This window comes from Ochotona princeps, chromosome 25, assembly GCF_030435755.1.
Source record: "Ochotona princeps isolate mOchPri1 chromosome 25, mOchPri1.hap1, whole genome shotgun sequence".
Taxonomy (NCBI): domain Eukaryota; kingdom Metazoa; phylum Chordata; class Mammalia; order Lagomorpha; family Ochotonidae; genus Ochotona; species Ochotona princeps.
The window spans coordinates 19,244,222-19,267,842 of NC_080856.1; the positions used below are offsets into that span (position 1 = coordinate 19,244,222).

Here is a 23,621-nt window from a genome sequence, read left to right on the forward strand (position 1 = left end):
GCCTGGGACGGGGGCGGGAGGCAGGCAGGGCTTTGGAAGACCCAGGTATCTTTCTGGGTCGTGAGTGGGGCTGCGGGAGTGTGGAGTGTGTGTTAGGAGTCAGATCGGGTGCTTTCTTGCGCCTGCTTGGCGCTTTGCCATGCCCCATTGCTACGGCTTTTGAAGCGTGTTTGAGCTTGAGCCACGACGAGAAATTAATAAGTGGTCATGACCATTACACACATAGGTGCACAGGTTTTCGAGGAGCCGTCCAAAAAATCCACTGGAAATGAAATGGAAGTGAATACATATTGGCACATACCTAACAGTTTCATGAAAGATTGTTTCAAATTGTAAATCAAGGATATTGACAGATGGAATATGGTTCATTAGTGATAAAAGGGTTCTAAAAAACTGCTGGGACTTTAAAATGCTTTTTTCTGTAGGAGAATGACTGCATTACCCTGAAATAGAAGGTTGGGGAAGTCCAGAAGATATGAGGAATGAGTTTTACTGAATGCTAATGTCTGAATTGGTAGAGGTCTGATTTGAAATCTTTTTGTAAGAAGGTTCTTTGGAATGTTAATATTTAGGTGTGATAGTAAATATCTGAAAATAGCAAATTTGTTAGAAAAAGTATAAGTTAAAAATGTCTCCCTTTGCTCCTTTGCTTTGAGGCAATTATTCAGAAGTTTTATATTGGCAAGATTCTGTTTAATTGGTGACTGACTTCCCAGCCAGCCCCAGGAAGTTTATTCTTGTTCCCACTTTTAGGTTTGTTAAATTATTAAGTTCCCATTGTTACAACATTTGTATGAGAACAACTAATTGGATACTATTTGTGCAACTCATTGGACATCATTTGTATGAGAATAGCTGATTGGATATCATTTGAAAACGCTGGGTGGGATAGTTCCTAACAAGGGTGTGGAAACAACTGATGAGTTTTGTAGAAAGGTGATCAAACTATGTATCCTATGTGAAAAGTGATAACATGAAATGGTGAAGTTCTAATTGGGAGGAGCTGAGATTTAAAATGTAATGTTTGCTTTTGGGTATATACTTTGAGTATGCACGAGGCACAGTTAAGGCCCGGATGCTGGGCTTGTAAATTAGTGTTGGGGGATCAGTTATGATGTTGGCCCCTTCGGGTATGGGATGATTCTATGTGACCTGTGAGAAGGGCATGGGTTTAGAAAGCAAGGGATGGAATTATGCACTGGAAAGAGTTTGAGGGGATTTCAGCCTTTAAAGGTTTATGTTAACAGTGAAAGGATTAAGGGTGGAGACTTGATCCAATAACTGGCATCTGAGAGGTGAGCCTAGTCCTTGGCCCCTGAGCATGTGTGCATGGAAGCTACTTCCATAAAGCTTCTGTCAGGTTAGGTTCACTCAGCTTCCCTCCTCCATGCGTGCTCGGCCTCTGCCAGCTCCCTCCAGGTGCCAGGCTGCTGGGCTACCCATCTTAAATTGTGCCCCTCCAGAGTGTAAGCTGAAATAAAAGCATGGGACTTGTTCTGATTGTACAGGGGTATAAGTGTGGAAATCTGATCCATAAACTGTAACTGTAATCTGTGACCTGACTAAATGGATAGATACTTTTGTGATGACTGGGAATCTTATTCTGACTGAATGCTTTTAAGGTCTCTTGGCATATTTGGATGATTTGGTTCCTGTGACTTTGAGTTATCCAGATATTACGACTCCTTAATAAACCTTAAGCATGACTGGTGTGATCTCGCTCGCACCCCATAACACTGACTATCTGCCGCATGTTACAGCCAGTGAGAATGGTCTCATTGGTTTGTGTATGTGGCTTATGTGTGCATCGTGGTTCTCAGAGACTAACGGGAAAGAATAGACTGTTCGTGATAATTGGATACTTTGTAGCGGTGTTTGCCATAAATCTCTGATTTACTATGCACTTTGACAATCATTTGTAGCTAGTTTATGTACAAGGAAACAAACCCAAGATAATTAAGTCATCTAGAAATATTAGCTACTCGATGAATACTTGACTCTGAGTCTAGTTGTTGTTGGAGTAATGCTATCCAGCCTGACCTCTAACTTGCCGTCGCTTCTCCAGAGACCTGGGAGGAGGGCAAGAGTGGGAGAAAGAAATGTGTGTGTGTGTGTGTGTGTGAGTACTTCCAATGTGGTGGCAGTTGCTTTTGGAAAACAGTTTTCAGCTCATATACTTAGCACTCGTGATTTATCTCAGTCCAAACTGGGATGTCACATCCTGTAAAAAAAAAGAAAAAAATACCATATAAAGTAAGAATTAGCTGATGTATGTGCTAGAAGATGGAATAAATAAGGTTCCTGGACCTTGAAGGTTAGCACAATGACAGGGAGCCCAAGAGAGCACCTGGCGTGCACCTGCGTGCAGGTGGCGCTTGTGTTTGGGAGAAGTGAGGCCACGGTTGCCCCGTGAGCTAGAACCGTCGTGGCTAGAACCATCTGCGAGTCTTGAGCGCCTTTCTCAATCTTCCTAAGGCAGATCTGCTGTGTGCGCTGCTTAATTTGGCTCAGCCAGGACCAATTACCGAAAGTAGCAAAGCGATCCAAATGAGAGCTTACACAGGAGTTGTCACAAGGCAGGGACTGGTCTACAGTTTCTGTCTCTGGCCTGCCCACCTCTCCAGCATCCTCACTTTGTGTGCCCAGAGCTCCCCCATCGTCACCTCCCCAGCCACTCACTGCCAAAGTTAGGGGCATTTTTCATGCACCTGCCAGCAGGTGTGAGTAACTGAACTTACATCCAAATGTGCATGTGTGAGAGAGAGAGAGAGAGAGAAGCAGGGAGAGGAACAGACATGAATGGGGGAGAAGGTAATTTATAGCCATGGTACATCTGTAAGGAAGAGGGTGTTAGAGGGGAGATGAAGGGAAGAGCCCATCCTTGTGGGAGTGTGTGTGGGGGTGGTAGCAATGTACTTGGTGATTCTCTGTATTTGGGGAAAAAAAGTGCTTCTGTCTCACTTGTCACGTTTTAAACATCAGGGCCAGCATTTGTAGGGAAAAAAATCAGAAGGTAATGACATCCAGGTTATTTTTGTTAGACACGTGGCTTGGAAATCATGGTTGTTGGAGAACCAGGGGCTCTCAGAGTGAGGTGCATGCACGCACACACACACACTGCTATGCTCACACTCTGGGTCTTTATCTGGAGTGAGAGCTGTAGGATGGTGGTGCTGGCCATCTGGGCTACAAAGCTGCTATTGAAACCAGGCCCAGATGCTAACTCCGCAAGCCGAATGGATGAGGTTGGCAGCCAGGGTATTGCTTTTTCATTGTGTTCAACCCCAGGAATTAGAGTCTTCATCTTTATTTCGCTATTTTAGTGCCTAGTAGAATTTTCTTTTCTCTGCTCCATTGAGGAAAGTGGTGCTGCCACACTAGGGAATGACACCCCTGTGGTGGTGGCCAGAGTCGCTTCCCCAGGTGACAAGGGACTGAGTGGAGCTTAGGCTTTGGACCTACAAGGTATGATCACATGGAATCTGCCTCGGATGTTTATGAGAGATTCACCTTTAACGGCTGTGCTCCCAGTGAAATTTTCGCAGAGATCTCGGGCAGTGGCTCTGCTGGGTACATTTGTGTTGGAGTGGTTTGGAAGAGGAAAGAGGCTTTATGGGGCAGGTTACCCGCTGAGATTTTCAAGCTGTTTAGTCTTTTGTGCTTCCTAATTAGGAGTGAATGACTTCTGCTCTCCACCCCCAGGCAGTGCTCAAATGATATTTAAATACATATTTAACTTAGTACATATATGTGGTACAGTGCTGTGGCCATGAAATATATTTCTAATTGTTTTCATACATTCATTTTGATCTCTACAGGTTGCCTGTCCACTCAACAAAAGGAAAACATTTCTTGTACATAAGTTGATCTAGGCACAGGGAGATTAGGCTAGGTCTGGTATCTGGGGTATAAATTGGAATGTTGTCCAATCTGACTGCAGGCAAGCATTAGTGCCTGAGTCACGAGGTGCAGTGTGAGTGGGGTATTGGCAGGGGGCAGAGAGCAATCCTGAGGGTGGTCAGTTCTGGTGTCCAGCCAGAAGGTCACCTGGGAGGAGGTCTGTCACTGTCCTCTCTATGGTCGCCCTCAGGTGTCAGTGCGATAGTTGTGGTTAAGTCGATTGATCTCACGTTGGCCGAGTCTTTCCCAGGCTGCTGGTGACTCACCTGCTTGTGGTTTTCGAGGAGAAATCAGTTTGTGGCCATCTGTTGCAAATGCTAATTCTTGTCTTAAAAATGCACAGAGGAGCGGGAGCGGCAGTCACAATACTTGCCACTCCTCATGGATCGCACGGTGGCATCATTTTTCCCAAGAGACTTTTATGTTTCCTTTTTGTCACCCCTGCATTGGTTACTCAGTAGCTTGTTTTTCATGGTACAGTAATTTGTTGTTGTGGCTGTTCTAATTCATGCCAGTTGTTGACCTTGTTTCATGGCTTCTCATGTATGGAAATGTATACTGATGGAGTATTGGGGTCTGTCATATCCAGATGTTGGGGGTATAATGCAGCATGCATCCTTCCAAACAAAAGATCGACTCCCAATGAAACTTGGAAATGTGTAGACAATGGGATGCCGTACTGTCCGTACCAGCAATATCGGGGCACACTTAAATAAGAGACTGATGGAATTATGACTCCTTATGAAGGACTGTACTATTGTAGCAACATGGGGAAAATCTGTCGGGGTGTGGGTTTGGGGGGGTGCAGAATCCCAAATTAAAAAAAAAAAATACTTGCCACTCACTGAGTGTCCCACACTCACAAGGACCTTGCCACTGATGTGTTCCACAATGACAGGAGGAAAAACGAATACATGGCCTCAAGGTCACCCAGAGTACTGGGTGTGGGGAAGGCAGGAGACCACGTGCATCTGCCCACTGGGCTGGCATTCTTCCCTTACCCACACCACTGCTCAGTGGCACATTAGAGGGGCACTGTGAGGTAAGCTTTTTCCTATATAAAATTAATGTGTTGGAACATTAGCGACATTAACCTCCAGGCTCACATTGATAGTAAAACGCCAACTCCACAGCAGCAAACAGTGCCTGAATGGATTACAGAATTCTTCCACAGGTTGGTCTGGTGTCCATGCAAAGGAAGGTGGAACTGCCTTCAGGTGGTTTGTAGAGACATCCCCTGGGCCCTACCATGCAGCAGGAAATTCCTTGTGGCCTTGCCTGCAGTGGAACAGTTCTCCACACACCTTGTGTCCTCCACACCCACTGCATGGACCCCAGCAAGAACCTGTTTTCAACCACTTAAGCCCAAAAATCAATTGATAGGTGCTATGGGGGTTTGAACTCAATGCTCTGAAATCTGGTGGTCCTGTTGCTGAACAACACCCCCAACTAGTTGGAGGCGTTGCTGTAGAACCCCCAAACGGGTTCACTGACATGACAGAAAGTTTATTGACACTGAGGTGATGGCAGAAAGTGGCAGAGCACACAGGCAGCTGTTGAATCCTAGCTTGCTTGAGGAGTTAGGGCTGAAGGTTCTTCTAGGTGGAAGTTGGAGCTGACAGGTGCGCGATCTGCTCTTGCCCATGTTCCTGATGGGTAGGTGGAGCATCTGACATTCCTTGGGCCGTGATGCAGTGCTCTTTAGGGAGTTTATGGTGGCCAGGTGGGCTCCTGTTGATTGGGGGCTAAGTTAATGTTCCGGGATGTGAATTCCCCTTCACAAACCACCCCTAGGACCATGCTGGCCATCAAGGTTCTTATCTATGGGATGAGCAAATAAGTCCTTGTAGGGCCATCTGTGTCACTCCTTCAAGGCAGGGAATTCCTTTCCTTAAAGTACTGGCAGGGGCATCTTTGTGGGTGACACACAGGAGGCTGCATTGTAGGACTTCATTTCAACCTATGGAGAGGTGGTTATTCGAGGGACTGTGTTGCAGGATGTGTCTCCATTTCTTGCCTGTGTTCTTGATAACATGCCTTTCCACTGCCTGGTGGAGTCAGGGTCTGTGTCCTAATGGAAGGAAGCTGCTGGGAGGAGTGAAAATTGAGGGACACCCTGGGCAGGGAGCCTGGGGCTGAGCTCCGTAGATGAGGGCAGCAGAAGCTGACGTAATCTTTGAGCAGCCCAAGAGGAAGTGCTTGACTGGAAGCCACCCAGCAGAGGGAGGAGGGGGAGGAGGAGGAAGCAAAATTGCATGGGTCGAGGATGCATAATTTGTTCTGGTTCAACATCATTGCATTCTCAACTTGAAATATTTTGTGATGAACTTTCAAACAGAGAAAGAGACAGCATCTAATGTCTGTTATCCCTAGGCAATGGTGGCTCGCACATTCAAAAATGCCTGCGAGTATGGTCATTTCCTTTTTTTCAACAGATACAGCAGGAAAACAAAGGCAGCTAGCCAAATATGTAGTTGAGGTAATTCCCCTCACCTGGGACAAGTAGCCCTGGGAGACGCTCATGCAGAGCTGCCAGGCTGACATGTGGCAAGAGGTCATATCATTTGTGCATCTCCGGCCAGGCGTGCCACTGCCCTTACGGTTTCCTCAAGTGACTGAGCCACCTGCCCAAGTTCCCTTAAACACATCTATCTACCCGTTGCATGAGCTCAGCACAGTGCTGCCAAGTTAAGCTCCGCTAATGTTTGTTGAATGACCAGTTGAATGCATGCATAGCTGGTTGCTTCATTGGCACCTGCTGTGACCCTGTGAACCCCTTCTGTTGAGCTATCTTTGCAGGAGGAGCTAGCAGGGCCCATGGAGCCCTGGGACAAAGCCCAGGTGTGACCCCAGAAGGGAGAGGTTGTGAAATTAGAGCAAGGAGGACCAGGGGCTGGTTGAGGGCCGCTCCTCTCACTTTGGCCACTCACAGGGTGACCCCTTTGCTGAATCTTTCCAGGCCCCAGCTCCTTGGTTGTTTTGCTAACAGCCAGGGTTTTTGCAAAACCTGGATTCATGGAATGTGAAGAGCGAACCCAGAATAGGTGGCTCAGTGTGAGTTGTAGAGCATTGGCTGCAGTTCTGTGGAAATCATTTTACGGCGCCCAGAGTTCCAGTATAAACTAACCTCCAGTTGTTGCACTATTTCTAAAGAAGGATGACCTCAAGTAGTGGGAGTTGTTCCTAGCTAGCTGTGATGTGGTGCCTCTTTTTTTCTATTAATTTTTTTCTGCAAAGCCATTTATGTCTTCTTTGTCTTTTCATATCTGTTACTCCAATTATTTCCTCATGCTTGCATATTGAAATTCTTTTTTCAAAAAAAGTTTCTTGTTCTTATTTGAAAGACAGATTTTTGCAGAGAAAAAGGGGGAGAGAGAGAGAGAGAGTGCCCTGCTTCTGTATTCCTCCAGTCCCATCAATCTTTTTACCATCTCTGTAGGTTTTGTGACCTTTCGCAGAATGTCACATAGCTGGAATCACACAGTATGTTGCCTTTTCAGACTGGTTTCTCTTACTTGGTCAGATGCATCTGGGGTTCCTTGTACCTTTACGTGGCTTGATAGCTCGCCTCTATCTTTTGTGAAATAGTATTTTATTACATGAAGGGCGCCACCATCTCCTTGATCCATTCCTCTGTTGAAGGGCATCTTGATTGCTTCCAGTTCTCAGCAATGGTGAACGAAGCTGCCCCAAACATCTGTGTGCAGGTTTTTTGTGTGCACATTGAGTTTCCAATTCATTTGGATAAATACAAAGGAGCATAATTGCTGGATTGTGTAAGTGTATGTTTGGTTTTGTAAGATTGTCCAACTATCATTCCAATTTGCTGCTCCATTTTGTACTCCCACTGGCGATGAATGGGGGTCCCTGCATCCTCCGTTCTCATCAGTATTTGGTGTTTTCAGCCTTTTGTATCCCAGCAGCTCTAAGAGGTGTCTAGTGATGTCCCATTTTTTTTTGTTTGCAGCTCCCTGATGACCTTTAATGCACAGCATCTTTTCAAATGCTCATTTGCCATCTGTATACCTTCTATGGCGAAGTGTCTCCATAGTTTTTGCCCATTTAGATTTTTGTTTTTGAAAATTGTTATATTTTGTTTGACAAGCAGAGACAAAGAGCAAGGACACTCCAAGGTGCTGATTCACTCCCCCATATGCCCACAGCAGGCAGGGTTGGGCCAAGCCCCAGCAGAAACCAGGAACCCCTTCCGGGATCTTCCCTATGGGTGGCAGGGACCCAACTGCTTGGCTGCCACCTGCTGCCTCTAAGTGTGTATGTTCCAGGAGACTAGAATTGGTAGGGAGCTGGGATGTAACCCCAAGTGTGCCAGTATGGGATGTGGCATCTCAATCAGTAGCTTAACCACGGTGCTAAATGCGTGCTCCTATTGAGTTTTCAAATTGCCTTTTTATATTTCGAATCATAATCTTTTATAGGTAGATGTTTAGCAAATCTTTTATTAGTCTGTGATTTTTTTTTTTATTCTTTATGTTCTCTTAATTGTGTTTGGCAGACTAAAACTAAAAACATTTTCAAATGTTGATTAATTTATTTGAAAGTCAGAGGCAGGGGTGGGGAGGGGTAGATAGATCTTCCATCTGCTGATTCACTCTCCAAATGCCTGCAGCAGCTAGGACTGGGCCGGGCTGAAACCAGGAGCCAGGAACTCACCCAGGTCTTCATTTAGATGGCTGGGACCCAATTAGTCAAACCATTACCTGCTACCTCCCAGGGTGTGCATTGGCAGGCAGCTGGGATGGGAGCACAGCTGGGACTTAAACCCCTGGCACCCCCAGGGACAACCACTGTGCCAAATGCTTGCTCCAGAAGTTTTGAGTTTTACTGAAGTCCGATCTTTCGCTTTTTCTTGCATGGATTGTTCTCTTGTTGTTGCACCCAAGAGCACCCAGGTTTTCTCCTATATTCTAACAGTTCTGTCGCTCACTGTGTAGCTCAGTGCGCTGTTCACATGGAGTACATTCCTTCAGTTTGTGCATCTGCACACTTAGATGCTACAGTCGCTTCTGTCCTAAGGAATGTCTCTTCTGCATGGTATCCCTTTGCTCTCTTGACAAAGATTAGTTGCTGCTGTGTGGATCTCTGTGCACACTCTGTTGACCTGTTTTTTGAGGCTCGATGGCTGTAGTCTTCATGTAACTCTTGAAGTCAGGTAGCGTCAGCCCTCCAACTTTATTCTTCAGAATTGTATTAGATATTTTGGGTATTTTGACTTTCCGTGTAATGTTTACCTAGTCTATATCTGCACAACAACCTGCTGGAATTTTAACTGGAATTGCATTGGGTGTATGGCATAAGAAACTGTGAAATTGCATATGCTCAAATTGTTTTCTGGTATGTCAGTTGCATTGTTAGAAATTCAGCAACTGTGAAGGTAGAACCGGCTATACACAGACTCTTTCCCTGGAGTCACTTGCAAGTAAGTTGCATATTTGGTAATACTTCACTCCTAAACACTTGAACATAAACCTAAGAAATCTAGCTTCATATATAACCACAGTATCATCACCACTCCTAAAATAATTAACACTACTTCAGCAGTTAGCTTTTGAAAGACATGCCTATGCTTCATAAAACGGTTTGGTTTAATGCCCATGTATGTAAGATGAAGTCCAGGCTCGGGGAGACAGACAGCTAAGCCAGAGTTAGCACAGGTGGGGAAGAGGACCCAGTCGCTGTGTCCAGATTACTCTCAAGGAGCGTAGCTCACATGTGTTTCCCACGGGGTAAAGGCAGCGCTGTCCAGAGCAGCTTTCTGGAGACTGTGCCCTACTCTGAGTCCGCAGCCTGAGCCTGCCTTCCATCGAAGCAGCAGGGCAGAACAGACACAATGCCATTCTCTCCCTCTGATTCTTTCTGCCTCTGTGCAGTGAAGATTGGCCCAGGATCAAGGAGGGGGCCTCTGGGAACCAAGAATTGGGGCTTTATCCTTTCAGCTATCTGAGGAAATCTTCAAACAAATTAGATTAAATGTGTGTTATGAAAAAACTATGCTTGAATCTCAAAAAAATGGCACCAGAAAAAATTTTTTTTTTCTTATTTTTTCCCACAAACTTAGTAGGGCACAAACTTGGCCATGGATGGCCCCACTGAAGCTCCAAGTCAGGAGTACAGCTTAATCAAGATAAGTGTTGATTTTTTCGTGTGCTGGGAGACAGCTGACCTGGGATGGGTCAACCAGACTCAGGTTCACATGACTTGTGGTTCCAGGATCTCTGTTGATGTCCATGCATCTGCATCCTAGGCAGCAGCATGCAAAAGGGGCAGCACAGCCCTGCCCTTTCAGGACGGTCCAGAGCCTACACACTCTTCCACCTATGTCCTGCTTCTGTAATTCGCTCATATAGCCACATCTCTGCGTAAAACGTAGTACTCATTTAGAGGGCGATGCACCAAGCAGAATTGGTTACCTATAGGGAGGGATGAGTGGATAGTTGGATGTTGAGGGGCAACTCAAAGCACCTCCTGTACCAACATTTTGAAACACAAATTGCCTTCTGTTAAAAAATGGGCCTGAGAAATCATTTACTGGCCCAGTAATCTAGGGAGACCTTAAGCATTGTATTGGTCTCATAGAGATTAGGGATGTAAAGCAGCCGTGAAAGGCCTTGAGATGTCGCACAGCGGAGGAAGAGTGCCTGGCGATACTGTGGCAGGCTGCTCTTGCTGTTTTGTTGTTTCTGCCTTCAGAAGCCCTCCTGTAAGTTTGGGGAATCATTGAAATGTCTTGATTTGCAGTGTTGTGGGCCTGTTAAAAGCAGTTGATTCCTCAGGTCAACAGAAATGTGTGGGTGTTTTTCAGTTTCAATCAGAAACCAAACTAAGAACATTGTACAAGTGGATTTTTCAAAGTTCACAGAATATGTGTATTATGAAAAACTAGCATGAGTCTCATTTTTTTCACACCAAAATTAACTGTAGTTCCATTTTTTCCATGAACTTTGATTTTTTATTTAATTATGTTTTTTTGTGAGTATTTATTTGAAAGGCAGAGTTACAGAGGGAGGGAGAAAAGGAGATCTTCTCTCCTGGTTCACTATCCAGATGGCTGCAAAGACCAGAGACGGGCCAGGCTGAATCCTGAGCTGCTTCTGGGTCTCCCAAGAGGATACAGGGGCCCAATCGATTGACCCATCTCCCACTGTTTTCCCAGGTACATTAGCAGGGAGCCAGATGGCAAGTGGAGCAGCCAGGACTTGAACTGGCACCCAATGGGATTATGGCACTGCAGGCAGTGGCTTAACGCTTACGCCACAATGCCAGTAAGTCCATGAACATTCTGAAGTCTTACTGTTTGAGGGTTGGGGAACTGGCCAGTGGATCTGTGTAAGGCTTCTGTGTCTGTGTGTGTGGTGACGTAGCATGAACTTTCATAAGTCCATCATGCTGCCACTGAAGTGTCTCCCAACAATGTAGGCATGGACCATGTCGGAGGATCCAGCATCGTGCTGTGAGGACATTTTCAGTCATTCCACTGGGAGTCCATCCTTATGTTGTATGCCTAGAGACATAATGCTCTGTCTCCACCTTTGGTTTTTTTATAAATAATACATATTTATGAAAAATTCAAATACAGAAATAAAAGCACAATATCCCACCCAGTATACAGACAGCCACATAAATCCCCTTCCCTCTAATCCCATTCCCCAGAGGTTATCACTGTGAACAAGTTAAAGTATATCCTTTGAAACATTTTCCTTTGTATATACAAGTATATATAAACACACATAAATGCACTGTTGCCTTTTACAAAAATGAAATCATGTAAATGTACATATTAATCTTCAATTTCTATCTTCATTCATTCAATATACAGAAAATTCACAACAAATCTGATTATCAGTCCTCTTGGGTTCGTTTTCCATTATATAAAATTCATATTCAAGCATCAATTACAAAACTCTTGATAATATACTTCCTGGCATCTTTGAGTCTCATCTCTAACCACTCCAGTATGAAAAGACTGGAACATAAATTACCTTAAATTCTTCCTGAAACAAAGGCAGTACAATCAATCAAACAAACAAACTAGGAACACACTCTGTCATTCCTAGATTTTGGCCTTTTCACTTTGTGTTACATTCTGCCTGGACTTTTCCATCTGGCAAGTCCCTAATTCTTCCCACAATGAGCTTAAAAATGATCTCTAGAAGACAAGACTTCCCAACTTTTTTCAAGACATAATCACTTCTCTATTTACCCCTATACTTTATAGCTAGCTTCTTAATTGTACTTATCTCACAGTACTGCAGTAATTCATTTACATGTTTTGAGTTGCCTTTCCATGCAAAGGATCTGATGGAGTGTTTATCTTGGAGCAGGTACTCAGTAATTTAACTGTTGAGGAACCAATGCTTTAGGAACATTTGTTGAGTACCTACTATGCACAGAACCATATCCCAAGCACGAAAAGAAACTTACCATTTTGCCCTAAGGAACTTACCATTTTCCTATTATTTTCCCTGGGTGGATGGGGGAGGGACAGAACACATTTATTATAAGACCACATATTGCTTCTGACATATAGTTGGTTTCAAAAATCTATAGTCATTTGCCTCAAATTCATTTAGGAACGTATCATTTCTGCTACACTTCCATTATGCATCCGCTTGAATACAGAGCCAGTGTACATAGTCCACAACAGGTTAGAAAAATAGTGAACTTTCATCCAAATGAAGTTTTGGGTTTTTTTGCAAAGACATACACAGGAGGAGACAGAGAGGAAGATCTTCCGTCCGCTAAATCACTCCCTAAGTGGCCATAGTGGCCGGAGCTGAGCCAAACTGAAACCAGGAGCTGCTTCTGTGTGTCCCACGTGGGCACACAGTCCCAAGGCCTTGGGCCATCTTCAACTGCTTTCCCAGGACACACACAGGAAGTTGGATGGGAAGCAGGGCCACCAGGACATCCCCCGTATGGGATCCTGGTGCATTCAAGGGCAAGACTTTAGCCACTAGGCTACCCTGGTGGGCCCTATAAATCTGTTTTTGAAAAGCTCACCTTCACTCCTGCGCCCACTCCCCTTTGTCAGTAGATTTCCTTGTCTTTAAGCCTGGCAAACACAGTGTTTGTCCTAGTCTTTACTTCTTAGGAAATCTGAATTCCCTTTTTCAGGCTTTTGTTTCAGTGAGTTGATCAGGTAGCTGGCATCAGGCTTCCTCCCTTGTAAAGAAGCCATTTGGAAGAGCCTGGAATCGCAGAAGGTGGGCCTGGCTAGTCCTCTGTCATGTCTGCCCTGCTCTGAGGCTGCATCCTGTCTTGCTCGATGCCCCAAGCAATTATCTGAGAACATGGTTGACTAGGAAGATTTAAGATTGGGAGTGTTAATCAGTTTGTGCTGGAATGAAATCTCACAAGTGTTTTGTTTTGCAAAATGTTTAATAGCCGTGGAAACAACAGGGAGTTTCCTCTAGTGTTCCCTGCAGCCTCCAGATAACACTGTGATTTTCTCAGTCTGAAGGATGCCTGCCATTGCGACATCCTCCAGTCCCACCGTGTGCCTGTGCCGTAGCACCCCGCCTTTGCCCTGGCCTGCTGTTCCTGCTCTCCTTTCACTGTTCCTTCATCTTTGAATTCCATCTCGGAGTTCAGGGGTTATGTCTTATGTGCCTATGTTTCTCCAACTTGTAGCTCAGTAATCCATGCCAAGGGACCGAGTGCCTGGACTCTGGAAGTGAATAATTGATGGCTTAAGAGAAAGAATTGGGAAGGGAAGCAGAGCTGTGTTGACGAAGGAAGTAAAGAGAATAGTGTTCTGTCATGGGAAGCAAGGGGAAGGAGGAGGATTTATTCACGATTTAGTTATTAATTGACATTGCATTTGTACCTGTCTGGGGGTGCAGTGTGATATCAGACATTTTTGAAAAATCAGCAGATGCCATGAAGAGGCCAGTGCAAATAAAGATTTATTTATTATTTCTTAAAGAGTTTGGGGATTTGTCGAAGATCATTAGTTGGTGTGGAAAGGTGAGATAGGAGCGTGAGCTTTGAGGATTAGGGGAGGAACAGCACAGGATGAAGTGAATGTGGGGGAACAAAGGTTGTGGGATGAGAAGACTTGAAGGGCAGAAGCAAGCAGTCTCCTTTGTGGGAAGTAGATGCTGTACTTCTGGAACAGACAGCAGAAGCCGCTCAGTGCTGCTCCATGGAGGAATCCTTAACCTGGTTGATGGATGCTGGGATGTCGTCTGGCTCCTTAGGAGGTTGGATGGATGCTCGGGTGTCATCCGGATCCCTAGGCTGGAGGATGGATGCTCGGGCGTCATCCGGATCCCTAGGCTGGTGGATGGATGCTCGGGCGTCATCCGGATCCCTAGAGTGGTGGATGGATGCTGGGACGTCATCCGGATCCCTAGGCTGGTGGATGGATGCTCGGGTGTCGTCCAGATCCTTAGACTGGTGGATGAATGCTGGGGTGTCGGGGTGGCTCCTCTGGGCTGAGTTGGCAGCGCCCTTAGTGAGAAGCAGCCTGTGTTCTTTCTGTTTGTGTGACCTGCCTGCCTCTCACTCGTTCCTTTCCCGCAGGAAACATGGTGGAATGGTGCTTACCTCAAGATATCGACCTTGAAGGTGTTGAGTTCAAATCCATGGCCAGTGGGTCCCACAAAATCCAGTCTGACTTCATGTAAGGACCAGAAACCATCTTGTTTGTACCTTTTCCACTCCCTTGCGCTCTTCACAACAGAAGGGCTGTTAGCAAGGGGCCTTCAGAGGGCGTCTGGGAGACCTGGTGCAGTGCGGTGTCCAAGCCCTGCTCTGCGAGGATGCCTCTGGCTTTCCTCAAGCTCTGGAGGGACTTCCTGAGCACACAAAGCTAAGAACTTCTGCTGTAGAATTTGGTTTTCATGAAAGAGTGGGCTTTCACTCAATTTGGATTGAGGCTTTGTGCTAATACATGAAATTCCAGCCTCCTGTCAGTTAATGGTCCTGGGTAGAGAGGCATTAAGAGCTTTGTGGGGGAGGGGATGGAGTGGGGACAGGGGTCAGGCAGTGGCTTTAAGCTTTTCATTGCACTGAAACCATGACTGCTGTGCAATGTGAGAAAGCGGAAGGAAGTGACATGGCAGCTTTGCCGAAGCCCTTCGAGGCTCAGGAAGTGAGGAAAGAATCAGTATGGTTGATGCTAAGGACATAGGACTGATGCTAGAGGGTCCTAAAGATGACTGGCATTGTGGTTCTGCTGTGCCAATCATTTGCTGTGGCAAGGGGGGATGGGTAAGGCGAGGGAGATGCAGTGGGCTTGCCAAGACCCAGGCCTGCCCCCGGCCAGTTGTGTAATCTCTTTAAGCCTTGCTTGTCCCATCTGTGAGCCTGGTGGCTCTTTATCCTGCATGAGTTGGTTTGGAGGCTGGGCTTGGGCCTGTAGAGCCCTGGCCTCGGTGCTGTCTGTTGGATTGCACCTCCAAGACAACACCAAGCGGTGTTTCTCACGCTCACTGCAGGCTGTGTATTTGATGTGTTTCAGCTATTTCCGCAAGGGGCCCTTCTTTGGCCTGGCCTGCTTCGCCAACATGCCCGTGGAGAGCGAGCTGGAGCGTGGCGCACGCATGAAGTCCGTGGGCATCCTCTCTCCCTCCTACACCCTGCTCTACCGCTACATGCACTTCTTGGAGAACCAGGTTCGGTATGTGGCTCCCATACGTGTGCGGGGAGGCACCAGGAGCTGGCTGCAGTGTGGGCTACGTGGGCTGTGAGTCCAGGGAGCTAAAGGCTGCGTGCCAGAGTAGCAGATGCCTTTCCAGCAGCACGGCTGGCTGTCGTGGGAGCCCCGGGTGGTGGTCTTTGCCGTCCACTGCTGGCCTGCACTGGGACTCTGATGCCGTGATGAAAGCCAGGGCTTTGAGCTCGTGTTTAATAACGTCGTTGTGTTTCAGTAAGTGCTTCGTTGACAAGTACATGACCCTCGCGTGCACTGAGCCACAGTGATTGCCTCCCTTGTCTCAGGCTGGCAAATAAATTCGGAATGCCTTGAAAGTATAGTTATTTACTATTTACAGGTTACTATTATCACTTGAAGTGGTAATAATAGAAGCAGGAAAGCTGTTACTGATACGGGTTTTGGATGAACACAAACTTAACAAATGCTTCAGAGTGTGCAAGGAAATCTATCCATAATTCCTGCAGCACTGTTGAAAGTTTACTACCATATTTGCTCATTTTCTGATGTGTATAGACTTAAAAAAAAAAAAAAATAGATGGAGGGGACGTGTGGGACAGTATTGTGGCACTGTGGATTAAACTGCTACCTGTCACGCTGGCATCTCATGTCACATCACTGATTTTTGAGTCCTCGCAGCTCTGCTTCTGATGTAACACTTTGCTAACGGTCCTGGAAAGGCAGCAGAGGGTTTAGGTCCCTGCTGCCCACCTGGGAGACCCTCATAGACTCCGAGCTTCTGGCTTTGACCCGGCCTGGATCTGGCTGTGGTAGCCATTTGGGTGTGAACCAGCAGATAGAAGATTAGCATCTTTCTCTTTTTGTGTCTCCCTCTTTATTTGAAAGAGAGACTTACAGGGAGTGAGGGAGAGACAGAGGTCTTCCATCCACTGGTTCACTTTCAAAATGGCCACAATTGCCACAACTGGGCCAGGCCAAAGCCAGGAGCTTGAAACTTGAGCCACAGCTCTCAGTTGGGTGTCAGGGTCCCAAACACTTGGGCCCTGTTCAGCTCCTTTCCCAGGCACACGAGCAGGGTGCTGGATGAGATGTGCAGCAAACAGGGCTCAAATTGGCATCCAAGGGAATGTTGACGTCGCAGGCAGCAGCTTAATCCACTATGCCACAACCCCACCACTGTACGTTTAGCATTTATCATTATTTAAAAAGTTTGTGATGAAACATTTGACTCTATCAACATCTTTGAAAGAACATGAAATGTATTATTTGTGGGGAAAAAACCTGTTTATTCAAAAATTTATATGTAAACACAGAAGTTTAAACTTCCTCATTCTTAACACTCAGAAGTACACATTATCAGCATCACTTAATATTCTAGATTAGAGATGACTTTATGACTCATATTTCACAAAGATTTGGTGTTATCAAAAATCAGACTGTCTCATGATTTTGGAGCCCTGAGTGATCTGTGTGGTGCGTCACCCTTACTAGGCTCTGTTCCTGTACTTCTCTGCTCACAGACTGGTCCCATCTTGTTAGCTTTCATTTTTTATAGTGGCTCAGAGCTGCAAGGGGGTGATCAGCACCCTTTATGGTCTCTTCCTAATTGCTTCCCCAGGCTGACCACAGGGGTTGGTCTTGCAAGGTATTAGTGTCTTAACAGTTGTTAAGACAGTTTGGATACAAGCAGTATACAGTTTGTAGTATGCAGACTCTATTTTCTCTTTTTCTTTCCAACTACTAAAGCCAAACCACAATGTAGCTTTTTAAAAAATATTACTTATTTTCACCTACTTGAAAAGCAGAGATAGTTGAGGGAGAACTAGAGAAAGAGACACAGAAATCTTCCATCCACTGTCTCATTGAACACATGTTTGCATGAGTACAGGTTAGGCCAGGCTGAAGCCAGGGACCCAGAATTCCATGCAGGTCGTCTCGAGCAGATGACTGGCACTTGAGCGCTTGGGACATGATCTGCTGCCTTGCCTGGCTGTGTTAGCCTTGCCTGGGCTCAGAAGCAGAGCAAGCAGACAAGCCAGTACGGTGATGGGGGTTGCGACAGTCCCAGGCACTGCCTTGACCCCCTGCACCACAATACCCAGCCCCACAATGTAGACTTTGGTACTGGAGCAACTCATTTCTGGGTGTCGTTTTCTGCTTTAGCTAGAATACCAGTGAGATTGCTAGAAAAGAGTATCATGGCTCAAGCAAGATGGAGGGTGCGGCTTTACCAGCCTGCAAGTCTCAGAGAGGAGCTCCCAGTGTGACTAGGTAACTGTGGCCATTACCATCTCATGGAAGGGGGAAAGTTAGACATCCCTGAGGAGCCCAGCGCAGTAGCCTGGTGGCTAACTCCTCACGTTACATGTGCTAGGATCCTATACAGGTGCCATTCATGTCCTGGCTGCTCCATTTCCCATCCAGCTCCCTGCTTGTGGCCTGGGATAGCAGTCGAGGATAGCCTAAAGCCTTGGGACTCTGCATCCACATGGGAGACCCGCAAGAAGCTTCGGGCACCTGGCTTTTGATTGGCGCAGCTCCAGCCATTGCAGCCACTTGGGGAGTGAATCGGTGTAAAGAAAATCTTTGCCTCTCCTTCTCTCTGTAAATCTGACTTTCCAATGAAAATATATAAATCTTAAAGCCCAGAGGTTGGACACATCACTCTGCCCCCGGCCAAGGGAGTGTGGCAGATAGGATCTTTAGGTACCTTTGTACCATCTGAAATTTGGAAGGAGAGTGGCCCTCTGGGACCACCAGCGTTAGAGGGAAAGTCTTCACCCAGTTCCCACGCCCATTCAACAATTTGAGAATTCACTCTTAGTCTCTCATCTATCCTCCTAAACCTGCACATGTCGTGTAGAAATAAAGGCATGGATCCATGCTCTCTCTCCATGCAAAAGATGGCGTGTTCTGCACATTGCCTTGCACCTTGGCGTTTTCTTTCCCCCACACAGGAGATTTCACCCTGAGCGGTCCTTTCTGAGCTTCTGCAGTTACATCTCATTGCTTGTGTAGCACAGTGCCTTATCAGGAGGTTTCATTACGACATTGCCAATTCAGATGTGAAAGAACACATCAGTACAGTTTTCATTTGCGTTTTTCTTACTGTAAGAAAGGTTGGACGCTCGTATGAATGTTTTGAGTCCTCTGTATCGACTAGTCCTATACACTGTTTGTAGCCTTTGCTTCATGTTGGCCTTTTGTTGTTAACTTGTAGAAGTTTATTGTATAATGAGGAAATATTTTTTTGTTGAAGCTATTCTTTAATACTGCTTTTTTGTCATGTATATTTTTCTTTGAATTAACTTTTTAAAAAAATATTTATTTTTATTACAAAGTCAGATATACAGAGAGGAGGAGAGACAGAGGAGGATGATTCACTCCTCAAGTGAGTGCAATGGCCGGTGCTGCGCCGATCCAAAGCCAGGAACCAGGAACCTCCTCCGGGACTCCCACGCGGTTGCAGGGTCCCAAAGCCTTGGGCTGTCTTCGACTGCTTTCCCAGGCCACAAGCAGGGAGCTGGATGGGAAGTGGAGCGGTGTCTCCTTATTCCTTCATATTAACAAGGAAAGCAGAGTTCTACACAAACAGTTGTTGCAAGCAGGGATTTCTGTCTTCCAGGTTACCCCTTCTCAGACTAAGCAAGCAACTTGCCTCGGCCACACAGATCTTCTGCATACCCTGCTCCAGAACAGTGGGCGTTAGTGAGCCTCTGTTAGCTCTGTGTCCTACGGCAGTGCTGTCAGGGATTTCCTACAGATTTTCCATAACCTGGAAGTGGGGACCTTTTGGGTGGGCCAGGCATTGCAGCTCCTGGCCAGGTCGTCCATCACAGAGCTGCGAATAGAGCTGTTCTCACTGAGCTTGTGTGTGTGTGTGTGTGTGTGTGTTGTGCAGACACCAGCTGGAGACGCCGGGACACTACTCTCACCTGGCTGCGTTCTACGAGGACAAGAAAGGGGTGCTGCATGCTGGGCCTGGCAGAGGCAGCAGCCTGCCCCCTGTCTACTGGCTGCCCTCCATCCACCGATACATGTACCCCGAGATGAAGGTGAGCTCAGCCACACCCACGCAGAACTGGGTTTGCGTCTGGGCATGGCAGTTGTTGATTTTTCTCTCTTTAAAATATTTATTCATTCATTTATGTACATATACTGAAAAGACAAAGACCTTCCATCCACTGATTCACTCCCCAAGTGGCCACAACCACTGGAGCTGAGCCAGTGATCCAAAGTCAGAAGTCAGGAGCTTCTTCTGTGTGTCCCACGTGGGTGCAGGGTCCCAAGGCTTTGGGCTGTCCTCCACTGCTTTCCCAGGCCACAAGCAGGAAGCTGGATGGGAAGCGGGGCTGCTGGTATTAGAACCGGTGCCCATATGGGATCCTGATGAATGCAAAGCGAGGACTTCAGCCACTAGGCTACTGCACCAGGCCTGATAATGTGTTTTTAATAAGGCTTGAATATCTGGGCTCATGCAGACTGGCTGTTCGCAGCGGAAGGGGGTTGTGCAAGCTAAGCTTCTGGATTAGTTTAAACATTTGGTGTGTAGTCTTCCATAGTAGGCTTTTTAGATATTTCCATGATTGCAATACAAAGTTGGTGGAGGAGTGGGAAGGGGAAGAGGGGTGGAAGAAAGGCCAGTGGTACTGGATTCATGAGCTTGCAGCTTCAGCTCATGTAAAACCAGACGTTTGGGGCCCAGCACAGTAGCCTAGCAGCTGAAGTCCTTGCTTTGCACAAGGCAGGATACAATATGGGTGAGTTCATGTCCTGGTGGCCCTGCTTCCCATCCAGCTCCCTGCTTGTGGCCTGGGAAAGCAGTTGAGGATGGCCCAAAGCTTTGGGACCCTGTACCCGCATGGGAGACCTGCAAGAGGCTCCTGGCTTTAGATCAGCACAGCACCGGCCTTTGCAGTCACTTGATGAATCAAAAGACAGAAGATTTCTCTGTCTCTGCTCTGTGTGTATCTGACTTTCCAATAAAAAGAAAAAAGAAAAGCAGATGTTTGAGGTAAAACTGGAGAGGCTGATGAACAGGTCTGGTATTTCTTTATTATTTCAGTTTTGAAATTGTTTTATTTTGCATTTTTCTGCAGCACTAGAATATGTTGTTTTCAGTTGACACCAGCCAAGCGTTCAGTGTTGGAAAAATACAAAGATGGCTAAGAAGATGAGTCTCCTTTATTTTTCCCTTCCTTCCCTTGGGTTGGTCAAAAGATGTTGCAGTGCCCCTGGCAGAGCTCTGCTGGCAGGGCTCCCAGGAAGGTGTCTCCGAGCTTGCTCACTGCTAGGTGGGAAGCAAGGAACGCTTGTTGCAGCCTGAAGCAGCGTCTGGCGGCAGGTGGAGCTGTGGTCCCCCACTATGTCAGCCCCTTCTGGGAGCTCGGCGTCATGGACCGTTGACTGATGCCTGATGCAACACTCTTTAACATGGACTTTGTTTTTTCAAATCCTGGCTTTCAAGCTAGAGCAACTGAAGCATTAAAGGGCCAGTGGCTTGCTTTAGATTTTAGAACTGGTGAGAGAGTGTACTAGAATTTAAACCCAGGTTGGGTAGCAAAGCCTGTGTGTGCTCTCTGCCCCAGCTCACTGCCTTTGTAGAGCATGTCAGGGACAGGTTCATGGGACACAGAACTCTGGCTAGGGTGAAATGTTTATGTTCGCTGACTGAGCAAATGTTGGACAAGCAAGTTGAAATCAGATTGCAGAGAGCCTGAAATAGTAGGCCTGAACCTGGAGCCCTAGTAAATAATAGTTGGATTCTTGTTAGACAAAGAGGCCACAGTTTCATTCCCAGTAAGTAAAATTCTTAAAAACAGAGGCAAAAACTGGTATTTAATACTCATTTGGTACAATGAATGCATAATGTAGGAGTTGCAAGAGTGAAAGGGAATCAAGGGATTTATATTGTAGTAATATTCAGATAACAGCTGCCGTTCCATGGTAGTCATCTAGTCCTGTGTAACTCATGACTCCTAATCAGTGGCTTGAAACGGGAGATCTCTGTTATTGCACAGCTTCTGTGGACTAGGAATCCAGGAAGGGTTTTGCTGTGTCTTCTGCTTCATTTCTCATGCTGTAATCCAGGAGTTCACCAGGGGAAGGGCTGCTGAGGCTGACTGGGGAACTGTGCAATTCTAACTGGCAAGACTGCATTTCTTAGGGCCCACCGAAAAGAAGCCCCCAGCACCAGCTGCCTGTGGAGGCTGCCCTGAGTTTGTTTTCGTGTGGGTCTTAGCAGAAGCAGATAATTGCTTTATCAAAACTGGGAAGCCAGAGTTTTCCAGGAAGATGCAAATGCAGACCCTCTGTAACTTAATCATGGAAATGACAGCCCTGCACTGTTAACCATATTCTCTGATTGACTTAGGAGGGAAGATGGGATTGCATAAAGCTACATATGGGTATGGAGTGGGGTGGAGACCATAGAGGCCATCTGCTCCGAGAGCTAGGGCCAAGGTGGCCAAGTGGGGAAGTGGTGTTATCAAAGCCAGCGGAGCTCGGAAGCTCACCCGTGTCTTGCTCACACTCTGAGGGAAGTGCTGTGCCATCTGACGCTGGTACCCCTTAGTGTGGGACTCCACGTGTGCTGGAAGCTAGCACCACAGGGACCTCTGCTGCTGGGGAAATATCAGCAGGGCTGGCCTGGAGGGGAATCCCTTCACCCCTCCTGCTTTCCACTCTCCAGGCCCTGCCTCCTAGCAGAAGGACCAGACAGGAAACGTTTGCAGATGCCCGCGCTGCATCTCTTGGCATGGGCTGAGAGACAAGAATTAAGAAATGATCAGAGTGATCATCTTGGCGATTCTGGACTTGCATCGTCACGAACCCTGCCTGCTCTCCCTTCTTAACTCTGCCCACTTCTGTTCTTTTATCCTGCTGAGTCAGATGGCTGCTGCGCTGTCTCCAAATCTGTAGCGGGGGAGGGTGAACTGCCAGGGGACCAGAAAGCAGAGCCAAAGGGAGGAAAAGAAACTGACCGTATGCTTCTGCCCTGTTGGAAGGTAGCTCGGTAACCTGCTGATCCTGTGAGATACAGGAAAAAGAGGATGCCTCATAGGTTATAATATCATAATACCACCTGTGAGGATAAGTCTTAATAATAATAATAATAAAATAAAAACCCAGTATATCAGGGTAGGAAAATTATTTCAGGAATCCCATGTCAGAGTCCATCCTGTAGATATAAGACCACCAAAAGTATGTGTTTAAAGACATTTATTTCAAAATGGTGGGTGGTCAAAACTTGGAATGCCCAACTATTCAATAACCATTATGATGGAAGAGTAAGGGGGTATGGGGAGGGTTGGGGAGGGGAGATCCCAGGACTTCTGGAATAACCATTATGAAAAATCAATACAGCATAAGAAATTGACATGGAAGATCTACCAGGGCTATTGGTCCATCCAGGAAACACTGTGATATGATCATGTTTTTGTTGAATAATCACATCATCTATAGATACAGATGGATACACTTGCATACATGAACAAAAAGAACGTGGGTGATAATATATACTACCTTATGTGTCTGACTGTGAGGGAATGTATGGGGTCAGAAAAAGGTAAAATGCATGTGTGATATGAATACATCATTTATGGAAAAGTACCTTTGTGTACCTGTTAAATTGTATGCACACTTTGTATTGGAATATTGTGTTCACAGGAACAAGTTCAAAAATCCTGTAGTTCCCTGAATTATTACACAGTGAACACATGGATAAAGAAAAATTCTAAACAAGTGAGTCTTTGAAACAGGAGAGAATTGTAGAGGAAAAAAATAATGAGCCAGGCTAAAAGAATGAAAGGAAGAAGATGGAAAGAGAGACCCAGCAATACTGGGAGATGCTGCCCTTGGGCGCAAGGCAGTGGAGGAGGGGGATGGCTATGGGGCAGAATCCCAGGTGTGGCAGGGCTAGGTCGGGTGGGATCTGTGATTCAGACTGACCCTGAACCATACTGACTGGCTGCCAATTGTTGGTAAAAGGAGCTAGAGTGGTGGCTGGAAGACTGGAGGAAAAACATAGGTGGGGAGAGAGAACTTTCTGGAAAAGCCCCAGAGGAACAACAGGTTTGCATGAGGC

At 46.3% G+C, this 23,621-nt stretch overlaps 1 protein-coding gene across 2 annotated transcripts in view; it reads left to right on the top strand.

The window, feature by feature from the left end:
* Window positions 1-23,621, top strand: part of DENND11 (DENN domain containing 11) — a 72,598-nt gene that overhangs the window by 41,997 nt on the left and 6,980 nt on the right. For both annotated transcript variants that reach the window (XM_058681367.1, XM_058681366.1), the window contains 3 exons: window positions 14,443-14,542; window positions 15,383-15,541; window positions 19,437-19,590. In XM_058681367.1, coding sequence (XP_058537350.1) covers window positions 14,448-14,542; window positions 15,383-15,541; window positions 19,437-19,590 — 408 coding nt within the window. In that variant the 5' untranslated portion in view covers window positions 14,443-14,447. The remainder of the gene's footprint in view (window positions 1-14,442; window positions 14,543-15,382; window positions 15,542-19,436; window positions 19,591-23,621) is intronic.